This window comes from Perognathus longimembris, unplaced genomic scaffold (assembly GCF_023159225.1).
Source record: "Perognathus longimembris pacificus isolate PPM17 unplaced genomic scaffold, ASM2315922v1 HiC_scaffold_5290, whole genome shotgun sequence".
NCBI classification, from domain to species: domain Eukaryota; kingdom Metazoa; phylum Chordata; class Mammalia; order Rodentia; family Heteromyidae; genus Perognathus; species Perognathus longimembris.
In genome coordinates, this window is record NW_025960701.1 from 286,578 (window position 1) to 314,029 (window position 27,452).

Sequence of the window (27,452 nt, forward strand, 5' to 3'; positions counted from 1 at the left end):
CTGGGGAGAGGCCCCGGCAGCGCCTGCTGTGAGGAGAGGCCCCGGCAGCGCCTGCTGTGAGGAGAGGCCCCGGCAGCGCCTGCTCTGAGGAGAGGCCCCGGCAGCGCCTGCTGTGAGGAGAGGCCCCGGCAGCGCCTGCTCTGGGGAGAGGCCCCGGCAGCGCCTGCTCTGGGGAGAGGCCCCGGCAGCGCCTGCTCTGGGGAGAGGCCCCGGCAGCGCCTGCTGTGAGGAGAGGCCCCGGCAGCGCCTGCTGTGAGGAGAGGCCCCGGCAGCGCCTGCTCTGAGGAGAGGCCCCGGCAGCGCCTGCTGTGAGGAGAGGCCCCGGCAGCGCCTGCTCTGGGGAGAGGCCCCGGCAGCGCCTGCTCTGGGGAGAGGCCCCGGCAGCGCCTGCTCTGGGGAGAGGCCCCGGCAGCGCCTGCTCTGGGGAGAGGCAGAGGCCCCGGCAGCGCCTGCTCTGGGGAGAGGCCCCGGTAGCGCCTGCTCTGGGGAGAGGCCCCGGTAGCACCTGCTCTGAGGAGAGGCCCCGGCAGCGCCTGCTCTGGGGAGAGGCCCCGGTAGCGCGAGGCGGCGCCCGGCGGCCGTGGCATTCCCAGCTGGCTGGACGCGCAGAACTGCGTGGCCCACCTCTCCCTGGCCCCCCTCGTGCTGGTTCCTGGGCTGGGCTTGTGCTCCGAGGCGCTTTGCCTTTCCGGGAAGCAGCACACAGCGCACTGAGGAAAAGTGAGCCCCCGCTCCATCCCTTTGCCCTTGTCAGACAGGAAGCGCACGGTCGTGTTGGCACTTTCTGAGTAAACCCCACGAGGCTTTGCTTTTTCCGTTGGGCCCAACCTGAGGCACCCAGAGGTCAGCGCTGTGTTCGCCCGCAGCCCCACCTGCGCGGTGCCCCCGGGTGGGTCCAGTGCCGCCCTGTGCGGGGCGACCGGGGCAGGTCCTCAGCAGGACGCCCGGCTGGCTCGCGGGGACCAGGGGTGGCCCCCAGGCCCCTGTAGAGGCCCTGGGCCCCGCTTCGGGATCACAAGGGAAAGCGGTGGAGATCGCCCTGCGCCCCTGTCTGCGGTTGGGAGTTACGCAGAACAGCTTGCGACGGAGCTACCGGCGGCGCCAAGTGCGCTGCCGTCTACGGAGGTGGGGCGGGGACACAGAGGAGCCGGTCCTGGAGCGGCCCGGCCTGTCCGCGGCGCGGCGCTTGGCCTCGGCCGCCGGGGGTGGCGGGGGCGAGTCCCCGGGGCGCCCTCCGCGGGGCCCGCGCTAGGAGGGGTGGAAGTGGTGGTGGTGGTGGTGGTGGTGGTGCTCGTGGTGGTGGTGGTGCTCGTGCCTCTGGATCACGGGCCCCCCGTGGCCCTCGGGGGCCAGCACGGGCGGCAGGTCCCTGGCCGCCTCGAGCTCCGCCGGGGCCGGCTGGCCGTGCGCGGCCTTGAGGGGCGAGTGGCCCTCCCTGCCCTTCTGCCGGTGCCGCTTCTGGCCGTGGGGCTGCGGCGGGGGCTGCGGCGGGGGCGGGGGGAGGTGGTGGCCGTCCTGGGCGGCGGGGGGGGGCGGGGCGGCCGCCGGGCAGTGGCTCGGGGCTTTCCCGGCCTTGCCGCAGCCCGGCCCCCCCGGGGGCTTCCCCGAGCCCTTGGGGGACCTCAGGAACTGCTTTTCCGGCCCCTTCGGTCGGGGCTGGGCGGCGGGCGGCGGGTGGTCAGCCGGCGCCTGGGACCTGCGTGGGTGCCCGCCGTGTGCGTCTGAGTCCTGGGAGCGGCACCGGCTCTGGGGGTGCACGGCCCTGCTGTGGTGCTCCTGCCTGCCCGCGTCTGGCGGCGACCCTGCAGCGAGACACGGCAGGGCTGGGGTCGGGCCTGTGCCCTCCTCCTAACGGCGGCCCCAGTGGGGGGTCTGCGTCAGGGCACCCCCCGTGCACGGGGCAGGGAGGTCCCAGCCCAGTCTGGACCTGTCCTGGACTCCAGGAGGTGGCCCTGGCTGTCACCCCAGGAGAGGGCACAGCCACCGTGGTGCCCGCTGCTGGCCCTGTCCCGTGGGGGTCCTGCCTGCAGGGATAGCAGCCGTGACAGCAGAACCCCCCCAGTGGGGGGCCGGGATCTGCTGCCGCCACCCCTCCTCTGCAGCGACCGCCGTGGCATCGGGAGACGCAGGCCCCGCCTCTTGGAGCACCCGGGGCGGAGTGCTTCGGAGGCAGGGTCGGCCCCTGGCCAGCCCCACCCGCCCCGCCCCGTGCACGGAAGCCCAGCGATCAGATTCGCATCTCCTGGGCCACAGCAGCCTTGCCCCACGGCCTCCGTGGGCCCACACCGGGGCGCCAGGAGGGACGGGCCTTCAGGCGGGCAGGGTGCCCCCGCCGGGCCAGCAGCGAAGGTCCGGGATACAAACCAGGGCCAAACTTGGATGTGTAGTTCTCGATTCCCGCGAGGTCCAGGTAGTGGTTCCTCCGCTCCGTGTTCTCGTCCACGCAGTAGGACCCCCGCACGGAGCAGGGCCGTGAGTCTGTGTTGGGCCTCCTGCAGGGAACAGAGGGGGACTTGACCCCCCGACACAGACGCAGCCCCCTCCTGATGGGAGCCCCGCGCGGAGGGTGGCGGGAGGGCTGAGGGCACTCGCTGCCCGGGGAAAGCTGGAGAGGGGCACCGGCTGCGTGTCACCCACGGGAAGGCCCGCCGGGATCCAGGACTGCCCCCTCCCACAGCCGGGCGTGGGGGGGGTGCTTGCGACCCCCCCGGCCCACCGTGACCCCTGCCCCCACACCGGGGCTGGGGAGTGGAGCCACGCAGCTCGCACGCCCTGGGCTAGGTGGTTCCAGCCACCCAGGGCAGGGCTCACCTGGTGCCCGGCCCTGCGCGGGCCTCGCCGGGGCCAGGCGGCCGGGCCCCCCCCTCACCTGCAGTGGTAAGACGGTCTCCTGTCGTCCGCGAGGTCGCTCTCGGTCCTGCTGCGCGAGGGCTCCTGGTCTGGAAAGGCGGGGTCCCCCCGTGAGCACGAGGCCCCACCGGTGTGTGCGCTTCCCACTGGCTAACACACTCGCTCCTCCTCCCCCCTCCCCCTTCCTCCCCCTCCCCCCCGGGTCGCGTGCTCATTCAGCCCCATCCACTCCTCTGCCTTTCACTCGCCTTTCATCCACCCACTCATTGTAGCTTCATCATTTACCCATCCATCAAATCCTTGGGGGGGGGCGGGTTGTTTTTGCTTTTGCCAGTACTGGAGTTTGAACTCAGGGTCTCGTGCTTGGGTTGGCTTGGCTTGCTGGCTCAGCTGGGGTGCTACTATTTGAGCCACACCTCCATCTGGGCCTTTCTACGGTTGTCTTGGAGATAGAGGCTGGTGGGCTTTTCTGCCTGGGCTGGCCTAGCTACTCAGAGTAGCCAAGATTACAGACATGAGCGACCAGTGCTCATGTGTGTGCATGTGTGTGTGTGCGTGCGTGTGCATGTGCATGCACAGGAGCAGGTGCATGGCGGGTGTGCGAGCACGCGCGTGTGGTACGGGGGATATGTGTGTGTAAGGCAGGGGTTTACTCGGTGGCCCAGGTTGACTTAAACACACCACCCCTTCCTCAGGTCTGCTGCTAGGGCTGTGGGCGTGGCCGCCACCCATGTCCAGCCTTCCCCTCACACAGTTTTCCCTTCCAGGGGTCATGGATTGCTAGGGGGGACATGGACACGAGGCCTGGGCCTGGTGGGGGAGGCAGGGGACAAAGGACAAGGGGCTGGTCCTGGCACGATGTGGAGAGTCCTGGGAAGCACAGGAGGGCGTGAACCGGGTGGCTGGGGGGGGGGCGTGCCACTGACACCCTTCTTTGGAGTACCGTGTGTGGGAAACACAGGCCTACTGCGCGTGCGACAGCACTGGGTGCAGTGCCCCAGGGCGCGGGCCTACTGTGCGCGGGACAGCACCGGGCCGGGCGCCCCTTGGCGCAGGCCTACTGTGCGCAGGACAGCACCGGGCCCAGTGCCCCTGTGCGCAGGCCTACTGTGCGCGGGACAGCACCGGGCCGGGTGCCCCTTGGCGCAGGCCTACTGTGCGCGGGACAGCACCGGGCCGGGTGCCCCTTGGCGCAGGCCTACTGTGCGCGGGACAGCACCGGGCCGGGTGCCCCTTGGCGCAGGCCCCCTCACCTTGACCGCTGGGAAGACACTCTTTCCTCTTGCTAGAGGGTTCCGGGCTGACTGTCAGCTTCACTCGGAGAGTCTTGCTGCTGCCTGAGGAGTGGTTGATGGAGGCATCCACGACCTCGTAGATAGTGTGCATCAGGCTGGACATGTCCTGGGAGCGACACAGCGGGCCTTAGGGGCCCTGCCCTCCCGCCCAGCCGTCCTGCCCCAGCTCCACTCGTCCTACGTCCAGACCTGCACTCGTGCTGTCTAGGCAGCCTGGCCTGGCCCCCGGCTGGCTCTGTGGACGTCTGCACACGCGCGCGTGCACACACACACACACACACACTCATCTCCTCGGCCATCCTGGACACACAGCCCCGCGCAGCGGGGCCACCTTGGGGACCAGGTGGGGCCAGGGAGGTTCACAGCTGCAGAAGCGAGACTGCACGAGGCTCTGTGGGTTCACCCAGGGAGCTAGGTACAGAGGCCCCACTTCCAGCTGAGGACATGCAGCGGGCACTGCCACGTCCACCTCCCATCCTGTCTTGAAAGACGCCAGCTAGCGTGTCCTCGCTTTCATTCAAAGCACAGCCCGTCTCCCCATCTTGGCCCAAGCACAATCTATCTGTTCGTCCCTCTCTTGGACCAGCGGGATTCCACATACCGTAGGCCACACCCCGAGTCCCCTTCCCATGGCTGGCCTACCGCCTGTGGCCACGTCACTTCCCTGGCCACATCCGGAGTCCCTTCCCGATAGCGGTTCTGCCACACATGGCCGCATTACCTCCCTGGTGACCTTCCCGCAGTTGTCAAAGTCATAGAGCGTGAAGGTCCACTCTTGTCGGTTGTCCCCCTCCACGGACACGTCGCACTGCAGGGCCTACAGGTGGCAGAGGTGTCAGGAGGCCAGCGGCTCTGGGGCCTGAGGCCAGCAGTCTCCCTGCCACCTCTGGATCTTCTTTGCATTCACCAAACAAGGGGACCATGACCTCAAGGGGCCTCTTACCAGAAGCTTCCATGGGACATGGCTAGGCTCTCCTTTCTTCCAGCCAGAACCTAAAGATCCACCTCACCTTAGCCAACTCCACTCCTTGTGGGGATCTGGCTCCAAGCCCTGGGACTGGCTTCCTTACTATGGGATGTGTCCCTGCTCACGCGGATGGCCAGCCCACCCATGCGAGGCCACCTGAGCACAGGGTGTTGTCAGTCCAGAAATCCAGACTTAAAGTCAAAGGTGGCATGGACTCCAGAAAGTCTTCTTCACTGACTCCCGAAGGGCTGAGCACGTCAACCTTAAGTGTCTCAGACATTTTAGTGCCGCATAAACTGACTTAGCCACATTTAGAGTGATGCCCAGAACTAGCACCGTGACTTCAGTTTCTCTGTAATGCCTGGAACTGGCTGAACTACAGGAAGCCATGGACTGGAAGCCCCCCCGTCACCCATTCAGACCCAGGCCCAGGAATGCCTGTGGGAACAGAAGGCAAAGACTTACATCGATATTTAGGTTCTTCTTCCCTGGTCCCCGTGGTCCTTCGTGGCTCCCTGTCCTCTCTCTATCCTCCAGGCCCAAGAGCTGTCCTGGGCCCTCTCGGCCCTCGGCCTTCTCAGGGGGGACTGCCACTAGGGATGAGAGGGGGTGGGGATGGGCCTGGTCCATGTGGCTCTCAGGGGGGGGACTGCCACTAGGGATGAGAGGGGGTGAGGACGGGCCTGGTCCACGTGGCTCTCAGGGGGGACTGCCACTAGGGGATGAGAGGGGGGTGAGGATGGGCCTGGTCCACGTGGCTCTCGGGGGGGACTGCCACTAGGGATGAGAGGGGGTGAGGATGGGCCTGGTCCACGTGGCTCTCAGGGGGGACTGCCACTAGGGATGAGAGGGGTGGGGATGTGGCCTGGTCCACGTGGCTCTCAGGGGGGACTGCCACTAGGGATGAGAGGGGGTGGGGACGGGCCTGGTCCACGTGGCTCTCAGGGGGGACTGCCACTAGGGGAAGAGAGGGGGATAAGGATGGGCCTGGTCCACGTGGCTCTCAGGGGGGACTGCCACTAGGGGAAGAGAGGGGGTGAGGACGGGCCTGGTCCACGTGGCTCTCGGGGGGGACTGCCACTAGGGATGAGAGGGGGTGGGGACGGGCCTGGTCCACATAGCCATTAGAGACAAAGACTCTGGCCTAGCCTGGGAAAGCCGTGTCTGCCCTCCCTGCCCTCACCTACCCTCTGCTTCTCGTTGGGCTGGGCCAGAACGTGTCCCTCGGGGACAAGGTGTCAATGGGCCAGCAAGGAAAAGACTTGCCGAGCCCTAACCCCCTCCGGGGCCAGCTCCAACGCAGAGGCCCCTCCCGCATGCTCCCAGGTGCCCACAGTGCTCATCCAGGGAGCAAAATGTCCTTGGGCTTAAGAGAGTGGCTGCTGGGGTGCAGAGACGTTGGGGAAAGCCCCTCGGCTCTGTTCGGGGACACGGGGAAGGCCCTGCGTCATGGAGTCTCCACCTCTGCATGCCCACGGCAAGGCTGAGCAGCCCTGCCGGCTTCAAGTAGAAGCCCCCCATGCGGGGCCTTGCTCGTCCTCTGGATCACAAGCCAAGCCCCCAGAGGGCAAGCAGGCCTGCGGGAGGTGCCCTCTCCAGAGCTGGGGGCCCCGGGAGCTCCCAAGTGAGGGTGCCGTCAGCCCAGCACCCTGGCTCTTTATCAGCAGTAGCCTTGGGTAATCTGCCACATGCTAAGGTGGGACTTCCACCAAAGACACACAGGCGTGCCCGTGAGTCACACCGGGAGCCTTGAGCAGCCTTCCACACTGGCACAGGATGCCTTGCACTGCCAGGCAAGTGTTGGCTCCGAATTCACAACTGTCTGTGTATAGAAGCCAGCTCCCCGTCCCTCCTGGGGCACCTGGGGACACCGGCCCAGTTTGCTGCTCTGATCGCTGGCTGTGCTGCCCTCTGCGGGAAGGGCCTGGGATGGCTCACACGCGCACCGAGTATCTGCGGAGAGAATCCCATGAGGTGCAGGAAGAGCAGCCATGAGTTACTCACCTAGAGGCCCCTGTTCCTCTCGAAAAGGCCCTTCCTTGGGGTCCCCGCTGAGCAGTTCCTGCAGGAGAATAGCGCCATAAGACAGGTTTGGGCGGGGGGGGTGAGCCCTGGGTGGCCAGGGCTAGAACAGAAGCCAGCCTCAGGCTCCTGGGGCTCCTGAGCTCTGAGACCAGCAACACCACCAGAACGCCCAGGGCCTGCCATGTGGCCGGGGTGGGCCGTCACTGCCAGCAATAACCGCTGGTTGAAGAACCCAAGGCTCCCCTGCCGCGAGAGGCCGAGTCCCAGAGCCCCGCCTGGCCTCTGTGGCCGGGCCGGCCTGCAGCGCTTCCAGTCCTCTCGATGTCTGGGAGCGCAGGGCCCCCAGTGCGGCGTGGCTGGCGCTGGACGGTCTCAGCGGGGGCCCCGGCCCGGCCGGCACGGCTCCCAAGGCCAGCCACCGGGAGACCCCGCTCGGCCCGCAGTTGATCTCAAGACGAGTCATGGAAAGATGGGAAACACTTCAAACACATCCCAGCAATGTGTCAGCCAAGAAACTCTGCAGAACAAAAGCTCACATGGTTCTCATAAGTAACCCGTGGAAGTGGAGGATACAGAGAAAGAAAAACACAAAACAAGCCCACGGCTACTGCCTTCCTTCAGAGGGCCCTGCCTGGGCTGGGAAGGTGGAGTCCCCAAGCCCAGTGCCTGTGACCCCAGGAGTTACCCCACAGTTACCTGGCATGTCTTTCTGAGGCCAGGTGGCCACAAAGCCCTGAAAGCCTTTCAGAGATGCCATGCCACCCAGCTAGGAGATGGCATCTGCCGGAGTGACGCGGAGGCCAGAGGGCTCCCCTGGCTCGTAGCTGGTGCAGAACACTTTACACGTTACCCAGAGCACGCAGCCCGCCCCCCCAAGGGGAGCCTGGCATGTCTTTGCCCTGACCAGTGATGATAGGAAACAAATCCAGGGACCGGAGCTTGTTGACTCCTTCTGGCAACTGCTCTGGTCCATGTACTTCCCAGCCCCCCACTGAGGACATAGCAGCACCCACGTACTGCCCAGCCCCCCACTGAGGACATGGCGGCGCCCACGTACTGCCCAGCCCCCCATTGAGGACACAGCGGTGCCCACATACTGCCCAGCCCCCCACTGAGGACGTGGCAGTGCCCACATACTGCCCAGCCCCCCACTGAGGACATGGCGGCGCCCACGTACTGCCCAGCCCCCCATTGAGGACACAGCGGTGCCCACATACTGCCCAGCCCCCCACTGAGGACGTGGTAGTACCCACATACTTCTCGGCCCCCCACTGAGGGCACAGCAGCGCCCACATACTGCCCAGCCCCCCACTGAGGACACGGCGGCGCCCACATACTGCTCAGCCCCCCACTGAGGACATGGCAGTGCCTGCCAGTTCTGGTTTCTTGGTGACAGGACACATGGCACCACCTCTGCCACCTGTGCCCGTTTTCGGGAGGCATCGGGCAACATGCCCCCTCCCAAACCCAGAAAAGTGTCCTTGGCCTGTCCTTTCCGAGTGTGGCAGCAAGTGGAAGTAGACATTAAGGGCAAAAGTGGACAGGTGGATTGTTCTGCAGGCCGCTTGGAGGACAGGGAGACACTGAGGTGCACAGACAGCGGCAAGGGCCACAGCTGGCCTGAAGGCACCTGCCACGTCTGCCTGTCCCCATGTCCACCCCTCAGGGGCGAACAGCACATAATGCCACCATGCTGCCACCCTGAGCATGCAGGCTACGAGCTTCACCCACGCTTACGGCAGCACAGCGCCATCTTGGCAGGCGCCCCAGCACCCCAAAGTCTGGCTGCCCCGGAAATGCTGTGCGGGTCATGTGATAGCAGGAGAGTGCGGCTGGGACGAAGGAGACCTGGCCCCTGGCCTCTGGACTCCGGCATCCCCATGTCCCCAGGCCCCTTCCTAGGGGACCGACCCATCAGGAAAAGGTTGCTTGTGTAGTTGGGCTTCGGGATTCCTTTTGGAGGGTTATGCCAGAGCCCAGCTTAATAAGAGAAAACAGCCATTAGAAAGCACTTTTATCCAGATGCCAGTGGCTCACGCCTGAAATTCTAGATACTCAGGAAGCTGAGATCTGAGGATCACGGTTCAAAGCCAGCCCAGACAGGAAAGTCCATAAAACCTTATATCCAATTAACCACCAAAAAAAAAAAAAAAAAAAAAAAAAAAAGCTGGAAGTGGAGTTGTGGCTCAAGAAGTAGAGAGCTGGCCTTGAGCAAACAAGCACAAGGGCAGCGCCCGGGCCCCGCGTTCAAGCCCCAGGACGGGAGTGGGGAGCACTCTTTCCCTCTACAGCCGCCGACGTGTGAAGGACTTTCTTTTTACCTGGGTTCTGTGAAGCCTCTTGCCACCTGCCCCCTACAGAGCAGGGGCCTCACGTGCGGAGGAATTTCCAGCCTGCAACACAGGCATCAGGTGGACATTAAGATGAAACTACTCACTTCTAGAAATGTCTAACATGACCTGGAGTTTGTTTTTCTGAAAAATAAAAAACATCCTTCCATGAGGTACAAGGTGGTGCCGAGGACACCAGATGTAGCCTCGACTTCCTTCTGGGGGGTTCCAAGGTGGCAAGGCTTGTGGGTCTTATGCCAGGCTAGACCCCGCAAGTCCATGGACAGAAACTGGGTGAGCCATTGACCAGTGCCAGCAGGGAAGGCCAGCACTGCAGATGCCAAGGTGGGCCTCCCCGAGACTCCGCAGCAGGACTTCCCAGACGTGGCAGGCTGGCAGGGAAGCACATGGGGTCTCGTGCCCTGCCCCCCGGCACTTCTGGAGGTACAAAGATGCAGGGTCTCGTGGTCTAGACACAGCACTTCAAGAGGCTTGGCCCCTTGTTAGACCAGTGGCCAGAGAGCTTGGATCCTGATGAGTGACGCTTCTCACCTTGCTGCATGCAGGAGTGAGTGGCAGCAGTGATGGTGGGACACAGCCAGGAGCATCCCAGGAGTGCCACGTCACTCCACGCCCTGGTCAGAGCCCTGCAGCCCTCAGGGCTACAGAACGAGCAGCAGCTTCTGGGAAAGTGCTGGGCGCCACAGAATCTGCAGGGTACAGTAGCTCCTGATGAGACCAGGGGTACAATCGACAGGTGGGAGCCTGAGCCAACATTTCATTCTTAAGATAATCTGAGCATTGGATTTGGCATCCTGCATTGGTTATAGATCAGAGTGTAATGAGTGGATGGATGGGTGGGTGGGTGGGTGGATGAATGAATGGATAAATGGATGGGAGAGTAGGTAGATGGATGGGTGGGTAGATGGAGGGATGGGTAGGTAGGTAGATGAGGGGGGTGGATGGGTGAATGGATGGATGGATGGGTAGGTAGGTAGATGAGGGGGGGTGGATGGGTGAATGGATGGATGGATGGGTAGGTAGGTAGATGAGTGGGTATATGGATGGATGAATGGATAGATGGGTGGGCGGGTGGATGGATTGGTAGTTGGGTAGGCGGATGGATGGATAGAAGAATATGGACAGAATCCAAGACAGAAGAGGACTGGGTTCAATCCTCAGCACTGCAAAGGAGAGAAAGAAAAATAAATCTCAGACTCTAGGTTGGTCTGGACACATTCCCAAATGCTTCAATATCCACAGCTGCTTTAACCAACTAAGGCTGGAATAACCAACTGCGACTGAAAAAAATTCCAATCTAGACTGCTATAACCAAACATGGCTGCTTCAACCCAGCAAGGTCACAGCACCCAGTCCCATGCGGAAGGCAGTGTGGCAGGAGAGCCCGCCCACCAGCCCCGAGCCACGCAGGTTGCGAAGTCACAAGAGCCAGAAGGATCAAAGAAGAGGAAATGAGCATTTGTGGGAAAAAGTAATTCAAGTCTCCGTGCCTGGTGATTTAAGTCAGATGTTCCCTGCTTTCATAAAACACTCTCTAATCTAACTGCTTCAGTTAAATAGAAGGACTGAGAACTTTAATTGCAACTTATAAAACCTGCCCAGAGCTCTGGCCGGATGAGCAACAGCCCCTCCTCCCGAGCGGCCAAACCCCCAGAACTCAGGTTCCCAGGCCAGGCCGGACACACACAGAGGCCGCCTACCCCCGCAGGGCAGAGCCCGGCAGCCTCAGGCCCCACGCTAGACGCCAGGGCCCCAGTCTCCCTCCTCTCCCTCACCCCTCCCACGAAACCCAACCCCACACAACGCCCTCTAACCAACCTTCATCGCCCTCTTACCTCCCTCCCTGGCCAAGCTTCCTGCTGACTGCCCTCTTCATACCCTCGGCAGCTGGCCGCCGATGCCGGGGGCCCTGCCCCCCCGCGGTGGCGACCCCTCGGGGCTGAGAGCCCCGGGGCTGGTCGTGGGCTCACCCCGCAGTGGGCAAGCGCTGAGCGGCCCGCACTTGCTGATGCCTCCCCTTGCACTAGCTCCAGGCAGCGTCGCCCCTGTGCCGTCCGTGCCGAGTGGCAGCCGAGCCCCCCCTGGCCACTGTGGACCAGCCTCCTGCTCTCCGGGCCTTTGTCTTCCCGAGAACAAGCCCCCTGCCACGGGACGCGGGTCCCTCGAGCTCCGGTCACTGGGGTTCCCTCTCCTAGAGCGAAGACGAGACGCAGAGACGCGGCGGCCCCGTCCGGCGCGGGCTGCAGGAGGCCTGCGTTTCGCCGCGTGCCGTCCGTCCCCGCGGATGGGAGGACGCAGCTCTGACCACACCGACAGGCTCTGCTTCCTCGGCTTCAGCCCAGCCGGAGCAGCCGGTGGGCGTGGGTAGTCAGAAGGCTGAGGGGGCAAGAGGGAGCCCGGCTGCCCGGGGGTGGGAGCTGTAGCTGGCCGAGGCCACCATAGCACGTCAGGAGTCACTGGAGATGGCAGGGACAGGCACGAGGCCCACACAGGCCGGCCGCGGGAGTGAAGCCGGGGGCCCGGGTGAGGAGCCCGTCCCCCCCGCGCACGCGCCGTCGGCTGGGCCCGCCCTCCGCGCACGCGCCGTCGGCTGGGCCCGCCCTCCGCGCACGCGCCGTCGGCTGGGGCGAGGAGCCCGCCCTCCGCGCATGCGCCGTCGGCTGGGCCCGCCCTCCGCGCACGCGCCGTCCGCCGGGGCGAGGGGCCCGCCCTCCGCGCATGCGCCGTCGGCTGGGCCCGCCCTCCGCGCACGCGCCGTCGGCTGGGGCGAGGGGCCCGCCCTCCGCGCACGCGCCCCGCTGGGGCGAGGAGCCCGTCCCCCGCGCACGCGGCCGCCGCCAGCGGCGGGAACTCCACCTCGAGGCGCTCCGCCGGCTCGTCCGTCTGGAGACGCAGCCCGCTTTGAAGCCACGTCTCGGTCTCGGCAGCTAAACCGTTTCAGATGTGACGGTGTCGTTTTATGGGCTTAGTAGTTCCGACACATGGGCGGTGCGGGCCCGGGCCCCGGCGGCGCTGCACCGGCCCGGAGGCCGGGTCTCGGGCACGGTGCCGAAGGGTGGAAGCGGAGCTTGCCAGGGGAGGGCGAGCGCACGGCCGCCTCCACGCCGCGCGGGCACACGGCCGCCTCCACACCGCGCGTGCACACGGCCGCCTCCGCCTCCACACCGCGCGGGCACACGGCCGCCTCCACGCCGCGCGAGCACACGGCCGCCTCCACACCGCGCGTGCACACGGCCGCCTCCGCCTCCACGCCGCGCGTGCACACGGCCGCCTCCGCCTCCACACCGCGCGGGCACACGGCCGCCTCCACACCGCGCGAGCACACGGCCGCCTCCGCCTCCACACCGCGCGAGCACACGGCCGCCTCCGCCTCCACACCGCGCGGGCACACGGCCGCCTCCGCCTCCACACCGCGCGAGCACACGGCCGCCTCCGCCTCCACACCGCGCGGGCACACGGCCGCCTCCACGCCGCGCGAGCACACGGCCGCCTCCACACCGCGCGTGCACACGGCCGCCTCCGCCTCCACACCGCGCGTGCACACGGCCGCCTCCGCCTCCACACCGCGCGTGCACACGGCCGCCTCCACACCGCGCGTGCACACGGCCGCCTCCACACCGCGCGTGCACACGGCCGCCTCCGCCTCCACACCGCGCGGGCACACGGCCGCCTCCACGCCGCGCGAGCACACGGCCGCCTCCACACCGCGCGTGCACACGGCCGCCTCCGCCTCCACACCGCGCGTGCACACGGCCGCCTCCACACCGCGCGGGCACACGGCCGCCTCCGCCTCCACACCGCGCGAGCACACGGCCGCCTCCGCACCGCGTGGGCACACGGCCGCCTCCGCCTCCACGCCGCGCGGGCCTCCTGCCTGGTCCTCTTTCTGAATTAGACCAGCGTCGGGATCTGAGGACATCTCTATTCCGCCTACCTGCTGCGTTCTTGGTTAAGGATTGTTCCACCAGATTTCGGGATGAGCGGGTTGGAAACTCGCTCACTGCTAGATTGGTAACTTGGGGTCGCAGGGTCCCCTAAAATTCCCATGGTGGGCTTCACTGTAACTCCACTTCCTGGGCCAGGCGGAAAAATACACACCTCCCCGTCGTGACCTTCCTCTCGTCCCTGCCAGGACTCCTCTCGCTTCCAAGAGTGGTGGGTGCCACACCGGGTCTGAGCCCTCTCACTCCCCAGGGGGCCGGGAGGAGGCCCCTGCGGGTCCCCGGACACGGCCATCCGTGTGGACAAGGCCGGCCCTGCACTTCCAGGAGGAAGCGCAGAATGATTCGCTTGGTGCTGCAGGTCGGAGCCGCAACCCTCCGCGGATGAAACCTCCCCGGCGTGAGCAGTGCAGGGAGACCAGCAACACCTCTGCTTGGACTCGGGGGTCAGGACTCTCCACCCCTCGCAGGGACCCGGCCAAGCTGCGTCTCCCACTTTAACACAGCTCAGAACACAGCTAGGCACTGAAGGGATCCACCTTCAACCGGATCCCCAGGGGATCCCACGCCTCAAAATGTTCCTGGCACACAAACTCAGGCTTTGCACACGCACGTGTGTGCAGCCTCTTTGTGTACACATCTGTACACATGTGCCTACACATGAACAGCAAATAGAGGCCATTTCAGTGCGGAGGTTTAAAGGACATGAGGCACCCATGGACCCCCATTTTTAATTTATCACTAGGTCTTCAATGACCATTTCACAGAAATCAGCAGCCCCGCCTCTTTCTTCCCCCAACCATGCCTGCTGCCATTTCCGTCTTCAAGCTAATGACTTAGAATTTCACAGAAAAAAGGAGACCAAGAAAGGGCGGCCTTCCCACGCTGGCAACTGCCCAGAGCTCACGAGCCACTGAGGTTACAAAACAACCCCTCGACTCCAGAGTCCCCCCAAGCCCCAGAACCTCCATCCTCAGCCTGCTGCGACGGGGGCTTGCTCCACCGCGTCTGAAACGCAGGCCCTACGTCAGCTCCCTCTGCCTATGACCCTCCACCGGGGCCCTCTGGACATCTTAGTTTTCTTTCATTCATATTAAAGCCTTATGTTTCCCATTTCAAAGGACGATTAATTCCAAATCTGGAAGGGAACCCCACTGCATTCCCATTATTGTTTAAATTAAGTTATTGCGCTGGTTTCCGTTTAGAAGGCTCCTATGCTAGCCACGAGTTGTGAGTGGCACCGGGCCCTGGCCAGAGATAAGCAGACTGCACACTGCCCCAGGCCTTAGGGACTAAGCTTCTCAGAAAAAAGCAATAAACATTTCTTCTTCTTTTTTTTATTAAAGTGCCCTGGGCAGTTCTGTGTGGAAACACACTACTGCGCACCACAATTTAATAGCCTCTCACTGGCTCTACTGTTGTTGGCCTGGCTGTGGGGATCAAAGCAGAGGCCTCAGAGACCTTGAAGGAGCAGAGGCCAAAGCTAAGCTCCTCTCAAACACAACCGCAGTCGTGCTGGAGTTCAGCAAGGCCTTGTGCAAAACATGAAAGTGTCCAGAGGCTAGCGTGCACATCCATTAAGACAACAACCATCCTGTCTCCGGAGCAAAGCTGACCCCAGGTAGCTAAGCAGCCGCGCAGCTGCGGAATGAGCTCTGAGGAGCAGGAAGCCCGCTGCAGCAGATCTCGGGCCCCAAACACAGAAGAGCAGGAAAGCGTGGGCGTAATGGAGTTCCGAGGAGCTGGAGGTGTGGGGTAGCGGTTAGAGCACTAGCCAATGAGCAAAGGTATCAGGTACTAAGCTCAAGTCCTGATCTTGGACCTAAACGTTAAAGAAAAAGGTAAGTAGGGTCTGGGAGGAGGAGACAGGTTGCTGGCTGAACACTGTTTAGGCAACTAGGTCTGGGGACAGCCAGAGGCACAATGGAGAGAGTGAAATGAGTGCTGTGGTCTGTTCACTTTCCTTTCAACCCAAGAAGATATGGTGCTTCATGCTGTACCGCCCTTCATGCTGTACCACCCTTCATGCTGTACCACCCTTCATGCTGTACCGCCCTTCATGTTGTACCGCCCTTCATGCTGTACCACCCTTCATGCTGTACCGCCCTTCATGTTGTACCGCCCTTCATGCTGTACCACCCTTCATGCTGTACCGCCCTTCATGTTGTACCGCCCTTCATGCTGTACCACCCTTCATGCTGTACCGCCCTTCATGTTGTACCGCCCTTCATGCTGTACCGCCCTTCATGCTGTACCATCCTTCATGCTGTACCGCCCTTCATGCTGTACCACCCTTCATGCTGTACCACCCTTCATGCTATACCATCCTTCATGCTGTACCATCCTTCATGCTGTACCACCCTTCATGCTGTACCATCCTTCATGCTGTACTACCCTTCCCTTCACGCGGAACTGCCCTTCATGCTGTACTACCCTTCATGCTGTACCATCCATCGTGCTGTACCATCCTTCATGCTGTACTACCCTTCACGCTATACTATCCTTTATGCTGTACCATCCTTCATGCTGTACCACCCTTCATGCTGTACCGCCCTTCATGTTGTACCGCCCTTCATTCTGTACCACCCTTCATGCTGTACCACCCTTCATGCTGTACCATCCTTCATGCTGTACTGCCCTTCATGCTGTACCACCCTTCATGCTGTACCACCCTTCATGCTGTTCATGCTGTACCATCCTTCATTCTGCACCGCCCTTCATGCTCTGTACCCCCAGGCTTGCCATCCTGGCACCTTGGGGAGTATGTCGGGGGCAGAGTGCTACGTGATGATGGCATGTCTCATCTCCAAGAGGGGACAAGGGCCAGGGCTTGGGCTGCACAAAACCTGAGCTATCCAGCTCCAGCGCAGATGAAGAGCAGTCAGCAGAGGTGGGAGGGCAGATTTGAAGGATTCAATGGGCAGAGGGATTCCTCTGGCAGGGCACCAAGCCAACCATTGTGGGTAAGAACACACCCTGCCAACCCAAAGTCCACGGCACAGGGCCTGGGCACCAGAGGAGCCTGTGGCCATCCACAGTCAGGGTGGGACGTCAACCAGCTGAGAGTGAGGGCCGGAGCCGACCCGTCTGCCCTCCGGCCCTCAGTCCTCAGATCCATCCTCCATGCCCTGACCTCATTCAAGAAGGGGCTGGGAGGGGCTTGCAGCGAGGGACGTGTTCGAGGCGTGTGCACCGGGGGTCTGGAGGAGGGCGGGGCCTGTGGGCTTGAAGGACGGTTTGCCCTAGAGACAAGTTGAAGTTAGGCTTCTCATTACTGGAGATGGAGAAAAGACTCATTTCTCCTGTAGCTGAAGGGGTCCTGGTGCTGGGCCAAGGGTCTCATGGGCAAATGGAGGGGTGCGGGCATCCTGGGGTGGTCCCTGGGGTACAGGCCAGCAGCACCCACAGTGTGGGGACCGCTGCAGGGTGGGCTTTGTGCACAGGCTGCCTGCCTGGTGCTCTCACTTCAGGCTGGCCGGGACGCTTGATGTGTGTTAAAATGATTCGCCATTTGAATTTCTATATTAGCATTTCACGTGCTTTTTAGTTTCTCTGATTTCAGAACTCAAAACTAACTACCATTTCCTTGGAAGATCCTGCAGAACAAAAGGAAACGGAATCCTCCCTGCGGCTGCCAAGGCTGGCCATCATCCGTAAATTCCAGCTATGTGAGGCAAACAGGATCCAACAGACACAATTTGTTCAATGTTGGCACGAAAGGCTGCCAGTGGGGGCCCTGCCAGATCTCTGTCAACAGGAAAGCCGATTAAAGCATGTACCGGCCCGGCGGAGGGCGAGCCTCCCCGAAACCACGGCCTAGGCGAGGGCGCAGCCCCCCGAGACGGCAGCCCTACAGTTGGGGGGAGGGCTAACAGCTCCCCCCCCCCCCCGAGGCCCCGGCCCTGCAGCGGGTGGGATTGCTGCGAGACCAGATTGAGGTCTATCTGCACTCAGGCTTCTCCACAGAGCAGCAGCTCCCAGCGCACTGGTCCAGACTAAGCCAGCACTGCACTTCTGCTCAGGACAGCAACGGGTTCACTCATGGGTTTATTTTTTGGCGCTGGTACTGGGGCTTGAACGCAGGGCCTCAAGCTCTTACTTGGCGTTTTCACTGAAGGCTGCTGGTCTACTATTTGAGCCACACCTCCATCTCAGCTTTTTGCTGCGTTACTCATGGAGGTTTCTGCCTCCGTTGGCTTCTAATTGCAATACTCAGATCTCACCCTCCTGAGGCATGAGCATTTTTTTCACCGGCACGACAAGCTTGAGCCACTGGTGCTGGGCTTGGGGAAGCAACACGGGCACCCCTAGGCCATGGCTGGGGGCAGAATCACTCGCATCTCGTGAGGGCCTAGACGGGGCCATCCTTGTTCCAGGAGGCCCCACTCCATGCTAGAGGCATTGCTTCAACCCTCCCTGGAGTTAGGCTGCACTGGGGTTTGAGGCAGAACGGAGCCTCGCAAGGGCCCTCGGCCCTCGGTTCCCACTGAGGGCCCAAGTGAGCAGCCAGAATCCCACTTGCTCTGAACCCGATTTGGAAGGGGCATGGCCATTCACATCCCCCAGAACAACCACCGAATGAGCCAAGACCCAAGGGGAGGCTGTGGGGACCAGAGTGACGGCCAAAACGTGCTAGGATCTGTGACATGGCACCTCGCCAGGTGCGTTCTTCCATGAGGACACTGCCCTGACGCTCACTGCCCCCGACGCACACAGCCCCGGACGCCCGCTGGCCTGGCTAACAGATTCAGGAGCTCACCCACTGCGAGTCTGCCCACACCACCTAGACACAGCCTTTCCAGACAGCGGCCAGGGCTGAACGCTGGAGACGACATGCAAAGACTTTTCAAGAAAAGGTACACTATCAGCTCTTCAACTCCAAAATACCAAAGAAAGCAACCTTGGTTATTCAAATTACTTAGCCACATGTAAAACTGGAGAGCAGGACCTGAGCTTCGAAGAGGTGGCACGAGTTCCTACGGAGGCCGACACCCACCGGTCAGGGCAGAACTTGGCTTTCACTTGCAGAGAGCTGCGGTTCCTCCCGCAGGGACACAGACCACTGTGGTGTGCGGAACGTTCCAGGTACCTAGACAGGATGGCTCCCTCAGGTGGAGCCCCCAGGCCTGACGTAGTGAATTCACCCAATCCACAACCGCCTGCATGGTGAACACAGAAGAGGCGCAGTTTCAGAAGCACAGGACCTGCAGTGCTCCTCCGGGGTCCAGGGCGGGCGCCCAGGCCGACACCCAAGGGTCCACACACGCAAACAGACACATCTGTGCTGATCTCCAAGGATCAGACACGCAGAGACAGCCAAAGACGACCGGGTAGGTACGCTGTCGGCAACAGCCCCACCAACACCCAGACAGCACACCCAGGGGGCCCGGGCTTCCTTCCTTCTGAAACCGCCCTTCATCCTGAGTGCGAGAGGGCTGAGTCCCCTGAACCCAGAGCTTTCTGTGGCTGGAGCTCCTGCGGAATGTGCGCAGAGGAAACCCAGCCCTTCTGGGACAGAGACTGAGGATGAGGAAGAGCCTCCTGATCTCATCCCAAGATCCCACCTGACCCTGACCTATGGTGGTGCTCCCTCGGTCCTGAGCACCTTCCTGAGCCCTGGTGGTGCTCCCTCGGTCCTGAGCACCTTCCTGAGCCACGGTGGTGCTCCCTCGGTCCTGAGCACCTTCCTGAGCTACGGTGGTGCTCCCTCCTCATCCTGATCACGGTCCTGAGCCATGGTGGTGCTCCCTCCTCGTCCTGAGCACCTTCCTGAGCCATGGTGGTGCTCCCTCCTCGTCCTGAGCACCTTCCTGAGCCCTGGTGGTGCTCCCTCCTCATCCTGAGCACCTTCCTGAGACACGGTGGTGCTCCCTCCTCATCCTGATCACCTTCCTGAGCCATGGTGGTGCTCCCTCCTCATCCTGATCACCTTCCTGAGCCATGGTGGTGCTCCCTCCTCATCCTGATCACCTTCCTGAGCCATGGTGGTGCTCCCTCCTCATCCTGATCACCGTCCTTAGCCATGGTGGTGCTCCCTTGGTGTTGATCTTCCTGAGCCATGGTGGTGCTCCCCCCTCATCCTGATCACTGTCCTGAGCCATGGTGGTGCTCCCTCCTCATCCTGATCACCTTCCTGAGCCATGGTGGTGCTCCCTCCTCGTCCTGATCACCTTCCTGAGCCCTGGTGGTGCTCCCTCCTCATCCTGAGCACCTTCCTGAGACACGGTGGTGCTCCCTCCTCATCCTGATCACCTTCCTGAGCCATGGTGGTGCTCCCTCCTCATCCTGATCACCTTCCTGAGCCATGGTGGTGCTCCCCCAGTCCTGAGCACCTTCCTGAGCCCTGGTGGTGCTCCCTCCTCATCCTGATCACCTTCCTGAGCCATGGTGGTGCTCCCTCCTCGTCCTGATCACCTTCCTGAGCCATGGTGGTGCTCCTTCCTCATCCTGATCACCTTCCTGAGCCATGGTGGTGCTCCCTCGGTCCTGAGCACCTTCCTGAGCCACGGTGGTGCTCCCTCGGTCCTGAGCACCTTCCTGAGCCACAGTGGTGCTCCCTCGGTCCTGAGCACCTTCCTGAGCCACGGTGGTGCTCCCTCCTCGTCCTGAGCACCTTCCTGAGCCCTGGTGGTGCTCCCTCAGTCCCGAGCACCTTCCTGAGCCACGGTGGTGCTCCCTCGGTCCTGATCACCTTCCTGAGCCATAGTGGTGCTCCCTCCTCATCCTGATCACCTTCCTGAGCCATGGTGGTGCTCCCTCCTCATCCTGATCACCGTCCTTAGCCATGGTGGTGCTCTCCTCATCCTGATCACCTTCCTGAGCCATGGTGGTGCTCCCTCCTCATCCTGATCACCTTCCTGAGCCATGGTGGTGCTCCCTCCTCGTCCTGAGCACCTTCCTGAGCCATGGTGGTGCTCCCTCCTCGTCCTGAGCACCTTCCTGAGCCATGGTGGTGCTCCCTCGGTCCTGAGCACCTTCCTGAGCCACGGTGGTGCTCCCTCGGTCCTGAGCACCTTCCTGAGCCACAGTGGTGCTCCCTCGGTCCTGAGCACCTTCCTGAGCCACGGTGGTGCTCCCTCCTCGTCCTGAGCACCTTCCTGAGCCCTGGTGGTGCTCCCTCAGTCCCGAGCACCTTCCTGAGCCACGGTGGTGCTCCCTCGGTCCTGATCACCTTCCTGAGCCATAGTGGTGCTCCCTCCTCATCCTGATCACCTTCCTGAGCCATGGTGGTGCTCCCTCCTCAACCTGATCACCGTCCTTAGCCATGGTGGTGCTCCCTCCTCGTCCTGATCACTGTCCTGAGCCATGGTGGTGCTCTCTCCTCATCCTGATCACCTTCCTGAGCCATGGTGGTGCTCCCTCCTCATCCTGATCACCTTCCTGAGCCATGGTGGTGCTCCCTCCTCATCCTGATCACCTTCCTGAGCCATGGTGGTGCTCCCTCCTCATCCTGATCACCTTTCTGAGCCATGGTAGTGCTCCCCTCCTCATCCTGATCACCTTCCTGAGCCATGGTGGTGCTCCCTTGGCCCTGGGCACCCTCCTGAGCCATGGTGGTGCTCCCCCAGTCCTGAGCACCTTCCTGAGCCATGGTGGTGCTCCCTCCTCATCCTGATCACCTTTCTGAGCCATGGTAGTGCCCCCTCCTCATCCTGATCACCTTCCTGAGCCCTGGTGATGCTCCCTCCTCATCCTGATCACCTTCCTGAGCCATGGTGGTGCCCCCTCCTCATCCTGATCACCTTCCTGAGCCATGGTGGTGCTCCCTCCTCATCCTGATCACCTTCCTGAGCCATGGTGGTGCTCCCTCCTCATCCTGATCACTGTCCTTAGCCATGGTGGTGCTCCCTCCTCATCCTGATCTTCCTGAGCCATGGTGGTGCTCCCCCAGTCCTGAGCACCTTCCTGAGCCATGGTGGTGCTCCCTCCTCATCCTGATCACCCTCCTGAGCCATGGTGGTGCTCCCTCCTCATCCTGATCACCCTCCTGAGCCATGGTGGTGCTCCCCCAGTCCTGAGCAGCTTCCCGGCCCCCAGTCTCCGTGAGGATGGGTCTATGTCCCTGGTCCTGGTCTCTTTTGACTGGGAGGAGAACTTGGCTGGAACAGGAAACTAAGGGGACTTTTCCTCAGCAAAGGCTGACACGCGGGTGCCTTTCAGACACAAGGAGACCATGCAGTTCAGGGTGGTCCCTGCCAAAGTCAGTGTGGGGGGAGGGCAGGCGGGAGCTGGCGTGGGGAGGGCAGGCGGGAGCTGGTGTGGGGAGGGCAGGGGGGAGCTGGCGTGGTGGGGAGGGCAGGCGGGAGCTGGTGTGGTGGGGAGGGCAGGTGGGAGCTGGTGTGGGGAGGGCAGGGGGGAGCTGGTGTGGGGAGGGCAGGTGGGAGCTGGTGGTGGGGAGGGCAGGCGGGAGCTGGTGTGGGGAGGGCAGGGGGGAGCTGGTGGTGGGGAGGGCAGGCGGGAGCTGGTGTGGGGAGGGCAGGGGGGAGCTGGTGGTGGGGAGGGCAGGCGGGAGCTGGTGTGGTGGGGAGGGCAGGTGGGAGCTGGTGTGGGGAGGGCAGGGGGGAGCTGGTGTGGGGAGGGCAGGTGGGAGCTGGTGTGGTGGGGAGGGCAGGTGGGAGCTGGTGTGGGGAGGGCAGGCGGGAGCTGGTGTGGGGAGGGCAGGTGGGAGCTGGTGTGGGGAGGGCAGGCGGGAGCTGGTGTGGGGAGGGCAGGCGGGAGCTGGTGTGGGGAGGGCAGGCGGGAGCTGGTGTGGGGAGGGCAGGTGGATCTGCTGAGTGCTGAACACCTGGTGTCCTCACAGATGCCTGTTGCCGTCGCTGGGGTGACCCCGCACCCCGTCACTGTGTCGAAACCTGGGGTACTGCAGAGAGGAGGAGGGCGAGGTTCTGAGCCGGCCCCGTGAAGCCTCCCTGATGGGGGCGCAGTACAATCCAGGGCTGGCCTTCCACAGGAGACGCCACTGGGAGGGGCGACACCTTGTGCAGATGGGTAGAGACAGAAGGGACTCTGTCTCCTCCCGCTCAGAGTGGCTGGGCGGGGGGGGAGGGGGGATGGACAGCCCCTGCTGGGCCTGAGCCGGAGCTGTCCACGAAGAGGAGCAGGGATGCACTGCACAGACAGAGATGGCCGGGCCTGGGCAGGCCCTGACTCCGGGCTCCAGGCCGGCCAGGCATCCAGACCACAGCCGAATGAGGATAGAGCTTAAGTCACACGGCAGTCTTCGCTTCTGGATTCTGTTCTTTCTGGACAGGACTGTGCCCGTGGAATGATGGTAGAATCAAATGTTAACCGCGCCAGCCGGGGCCTCACCGGGGTCTTGAAAGGTTCCCACGGCGGGGCCCATTAGGCCCAGCGTCACAAGCCCCGAGAGAGGGGCTGCCGTTCTCCCCAGTGGACTCTGTGCCCCACCCCGAGGGACGTCCTTCCTGGGTGTCAGTCCTGCTCTGGGCACCACCGGTCACACCCAGGGCCCTGGGGGCTGAGCCCACAGCACTTGCGGGGGAGAAAGCCAGGCGACAAGGGGCAGTCCTCCCCCTCCCTTAGGAAGGGCCGGCCCGATCCCCAGGCGATCCAGTCCAGCATTTCTGGACACACCTGGGTTCAGACGGCACCACGTGGCCATCCGCATGCTCATCGGCAAACGCGATTGGCAAGCGAGCGAGGCAAGACTGGGGTGTCACCCTGTATAGCCTCAATCTGGATTCCTCACCAGGAACAGGGGAGCCCCTACAGTCCCTTCCCTGTCACCCCTCCCCACCATTCTTCTTATTCTGGATCTGAAAAGTGTCTCAGAATGCATTCCTCCATGCAGTGCGGCATTCCGTACCCCAGAAAGCAGAAGTCCAAAGCGCCATCCATCACTGGTTAATGCGGGCAAACAAGGCCCCCGACCCTGACGGGGCTACGCACAGCATTCACAACCCCAGCAGCCTCCGACTGTCAGAGAGGGGGCTTACTTCACGGGGCGCAGCAGGCCCCGGGGACCAGCAGGGTCTCGGCCGGCTGTCTACACTAACCCTCATCCCCCGGCCCCCCACCTACACACACACCCATGCCAACCTAATGTCCACTGCCTTAGGCTCGACCAGCAGGCCCACGTTCTTTACCTAACTACCCAGTGGGCGGGCCAGGGTGGCTCTCATCGCAGGCATGGTGCCCCCCGATCCACCCTCAGGGACACCCAAGTCCTGAGCACGCCTCGGTGAGCACCGAGGCGTGGGCGGGCGGCCACAGTGCTCCTGCTCCCGTGATCGCGTGGCCCTCCGCGTGGTCTGCAGCCCCCCCTCCTGCACGGCCCGGCCCGTGGCGAGCGGCCACAGTGCTCCTGCTCCCGTGATCGCGTGGCCCTCCGCGTGGTCTGCGGTCCCCCCTCCTGCACGGCCCGGCCCACCTGCCGGCGTGGCCGAGGCCCCTGGCCCCTACCTACCGGCCTGTCCCGGACATGGTGCTCCGCTCTGCCGGCACAGCGCACCTCCTCCGCGCCTCTGTGGCCGCCCCTGCCGGCCTGTGACGCCGCAAAGCTGTCCCCTGTGGGCGTGGGAGATCAGGCAATGCCGGGGGTGGGGTGAGCCCCAAGCCCCAAGCCCCGGGACCTCAGCCCCCACCCACCCCCGAGGGCACCCCAGGATCGGGGCTTTCGTGTCCGGCCTGGGGCCCGCGGGCGCTTACCCTCCGGGCTCTCTCTCCTCTTGCAGGTGTGAGCGGCTGCAGTGACGCAGGGCATGCGCCCTGCAAGAGACAGGAGGGGAGGGTGAGTGGAGGGGGGGGTCTGGGGAGAGGGGGACAGAAGGGGAGGGTGAGTGGAGGGGGTCAGGGGAGAGGGGGACAGGAGGGGAGGGTGAGTGGAGGGGGTCTGGGGAGAGGGGGACAGGAGGGGAGGGTGAGTGGAGGGGGTCAGGGGAGAGGGGGACAGGAGGGGAGGGTGAGTGGAGGGGGTCTGGGGAGAGGGGGACAGGAGGGGAGGGTGAGTGGAGGGGGTCTGGGGAGAGGGGGACAGGAGGGGAGGGTGAGTGGAGGGGGGGGTCTGGGGAGAGGGGGACAGGAGGGGAGGGTGAGTGGAGGGGGTCTGGGGAGAGGGGGACAGGAGGGGAGGGTGAGTGGAGGGGGTCAGGGGAGAGGGGGACAGGAGGGGAGGGTGAGTGGAGGGGGTCTGGGGAGAGGGGGACGGGAGGGGAGGGTGAGTGGAGGGGGTCAGGGGAGAGGGGGACAGGAGGGGAGGGTGAGTGGAGGGGGTCAGGGGAGAGGGGGACAGGAGGGGACGGGGGACAGGAGGGGTGGGGGACAGGAGGGGATGGGGGACAGGCGGAGGTGGGCTGGAGGGGTGAGGGACAGGAGGGGGTGGGGGCACAGGAGGGGTGGGGGACAGGCAGGGTTGGGGGCACAGGAGGGGTGGGGGACAGGCGGGGTTGGGGGCACAGGAGGGGTGGGGGACAGGCGGGGTTGGGGGCACAGGAGGGGGTGAGGGACAGGAGGGGGTGGGGGCACAGGAGGGGTGGGGGACAGGCGGGGTTGGGGGCACAGGAGGGGTGGGGGACAGGAGGGGTTGGGGGCACAGTAGGGGGTGGGGGACAGTCGGGGTTGGGGACACAGGAGGGGGTGGGGGACAGTCGGGGTTGGGGGCACAGGAGGGGTTGGGGGCACAGGAGGGGTGGGGGACAGGAGGGGTTGGGGGCACAGGAGGGGTGGGGGACAGGAGGGGTTGGGGGCACAGGAGGGGTGGGGGACAGGAGGGGTTGGGGGCACAGGAGGGGTGGGGGACAGGAGGGGTTGGGGGCACAGGAGGGGTGGGGGACAGTCGGGGTTGGGGGCACAGGAGGGGTGGGGGACTTCGGGGTTGGGGGCACAGGAGGGGGTGGGGGACAGGAGGGGTTGGGGGCACAGGAGGGGGTGGGGGACAGGAGGGGTTGGGGGACAGGAGGGGTTGGGGGACAGGAGGGGTTGGGGGACAGGAGGGGTTGGGGGACAGGAGGGGGTGGGGGCACAGGAGGGGGTGGGGGCACAGGAGGGGGTGGGGGACAGGAGGGGTTGGGGTACAGGAGGGGTTGGGGGACAGGCGGGGTTGGGGGCACAGGCGGGGTTGGGGGCACAGGAGTGGGTGGGGGACAGGCAGGGTTGGGGTACAGGAAGATCTAGAGGTTCAGAGGGGACCTGGGGGGACATAGGATCCGAAGGGACCGGAGGGGATGGGGGGAGAAATGGATGGGGAGAGGAGCGGGCACAGGCCAGAGCAGACAGGAGGGGGCCGAGGGGACGGGGGAGGACGGGGGGGCAGGGGGCGGGAGGGGCTGGAAGGGCGGGGTGGGGGGGACGGCAGGGGAGGCGCCCACCCCGTGCCCGGCCCCGGGCCCGCACCTCACCGTGCTTGGACTGAAATTTCCCCATGCTGCGGCGCCCGCGCCCGCGTCCTCGGCCACCGCCCGCCGGGGTCCCGGGCGCCGCGGGCTGGGCTGAGGTCCGGGGCCGGCGCGAGGCCCGGAGGACCGGCGGGCCGGGCGGGGGGCCTGGGGCGCGGCGGGGACCGGGGCGGCGGGACCGGGGCGGCGGGGACCGGGGCGCCGGCGGCCTCTGCTCCGCCTCTGCTCCGCGCGCGCCACCCGCTCCCGGTTTTAACGGCGGCCCCCGCAGCGCCCCCGGTGGCCGAGCTCCGCAGCGCCCCGGCCCGCAGCGCCCCGGCCGGCGCCACCCCTGCGGCCCCGACCGCAGCCGCCCGGCTTCCCGGGGTGCCGACCCAGCACATGTGCCCGCTCGGGGCCCCCAGACCCCCCGGGCGCCCCGGGTCCCCCTCACAACCTCCTAAGCACTCCCGGGGCATCCTCTGACACCCTCTAAGCACCCCAGCACCCCCTAAGCGCCTCCTGAACACCCCACGTGTCCCACGGAGGGGTGCTGCCCATGAGGACCCTGGGGCCACAACTGGACCCCAGGTCCTGGCTCTCCAAGGACCCACAGGACCCAGCTGCCCGCCCTCAGCCGGCCACCCCAGCCGGGACACCCAAGTCCTACAGGAGCCTGGGGGGGGGGCTGCCTTGGGAAGGACGCCCAGCCTCAGGGGCGCAGCCCAGGTCTTTGGGCGGCGGAGGTCCCCCGTGGGTGCCCGTGGGGGGGGGAGAAGGGGGGAGGAGGGACGAGCTCTTCCCTGGGCCGCCCTTCCTACTGGGGATGGGCCAGCGCCGGCTTCTTTCTGCCCAACACCGAGCCACGACCAGAGCGGAGCTGTCCTCACGTGGAGGAGCTGAGCCACCACCAGAGCGGAGCTGTCCTCACGTGGAGGAGCTGTCCTCACATGGAGGAGCTGTCCTCACGTGGAGGAGCTGTCCTCACGCGGAGGAGCCGCGGCCCTCCCGCTCAGCTCCCGGCGGCCGGGTGGAGTCCCCGCTGGTCTGAGGGCCATGGGGAAGGGGGGTGGGCGCTCTTCAGCTCGGTCCCCTGGCTGGTTCCGGTGGCGCTGGCTACGCGTCCCTCGGTGGCCAGCCTGAGACGCCCATGCAGCGTCCTCTCCGTGGCGGCACTGCCCTTCAGAGAAGCCTGCGTTTTCTCACCTCCTCTTCCTGCCTCCTCCTTCACCTATTGCCCCTTAGGACGCTTCCCTCCTGGGCACCTCCGCCTCCTCTGGGGCAGCACTGGGACGAGTTCCAAAGCAAGCAGGGGTATTGCCCCCACAGGCTGCCATCACCCACACGTGCGTGCGGCCTCCGCGCTCCCAGTTTTCTTGTCATTCACCCAATGGCTTTTCCTGATTCACTGGTACTGCAGCCACCACCAGGGTCAATTTAGAATGGTCTCTGCCTGGGACAGTGAATTCTACCCTATATCCTTTACTCTCTCGGCTCCTTCAATCCACCCCCCACCCCGGCCTAGGCAGCCACGAATCCTCCTGGGTCCCTGAATATCCCTCTCCTGGACACTTTGTACAAATGGACTCCCGTGGCGTGCGGTGTTCTGTGTCTGGCGTGGTTTGTGCAGTGTGGTGTTTTCACAGTCCATCCGTGTAATAGCCTATGCGTTGCCAAGTACCGTTCTGTGT

At 64.2% G+C, this 27,452-nt stretch overlaps 1 protein-coding gene across 2 annotated transcripts; it reads right to left on the reverse strand.

Moving 5' to 3' along the window:
* Nucleotides 1-1,248: 1,248 nt before the first annotated feature.
* LOC125345085 (protein naked cuticle homolog 2-like) lies at nucleotides 1,249-25,864 on the reverse strand. 2 transcript variants are annotated; one of them, XM_048337326.1, is made up of 10 exons: nucleotides 25,786-25,864; nucleotides 24,098-24,157; nucleotides 23,856-23,956; nucleotides 7,117-7,174; nucleotides 5,578-5,705; nucleotides 4,867-4,962; nucleotides 4,104-4,251; nucleotides 2,870-2,939; nucleotides 2,365-2,492; nucleotides 1,249-1,802 (listed from the first exon to the last, which is right to left on the reverse strand). In XM_048337326.1, exons 1-10 carry the CDS (start codon nucleotides 25,808-25,810, stop codon nucleotides 1,249-1,251), a joined length of 1,368 nt encoding a protein of 455 aa, XP_048193283.1. In that variant the 5' UTR covers nucleotides 25,811-25,864. The 2 variants fall into 2 exon arrangements, with proteins under 2 accessions (XP_048193283.1, XP_048193284.1); XM_048337327.1 differs by having other exon boundaries at nucleotides 25,781-25,817.
* Between the last annotated feature and the right edge of the window lie 1,588 nt (nucleotides 25,865-27,452).

Excerpts from the sequence above, each read along its gene's own strand:
- LOC125345085 (XM_048337326.1), bottom strand. The coding sequence starts at position 25,810 with ATGGGGAAATTTCAGTCCAAGCACG. Across the intron at positions 23,957-24,097 it reads GAGGAGAGAGAGCCCGGAGG|GGGACAGCTTTGCGGCGTCA; the intron begins GTAAGCGCCCGC and ends CCACGCCCACAG. Across the intron at positions 4,252-4,866 it reads GCGGGAAGGTCACCAGGGAG|GACATGTCCAGCCTGATGCA; the intron begins GTAATGCGGCCA and ends TGTCGCTCCCAG.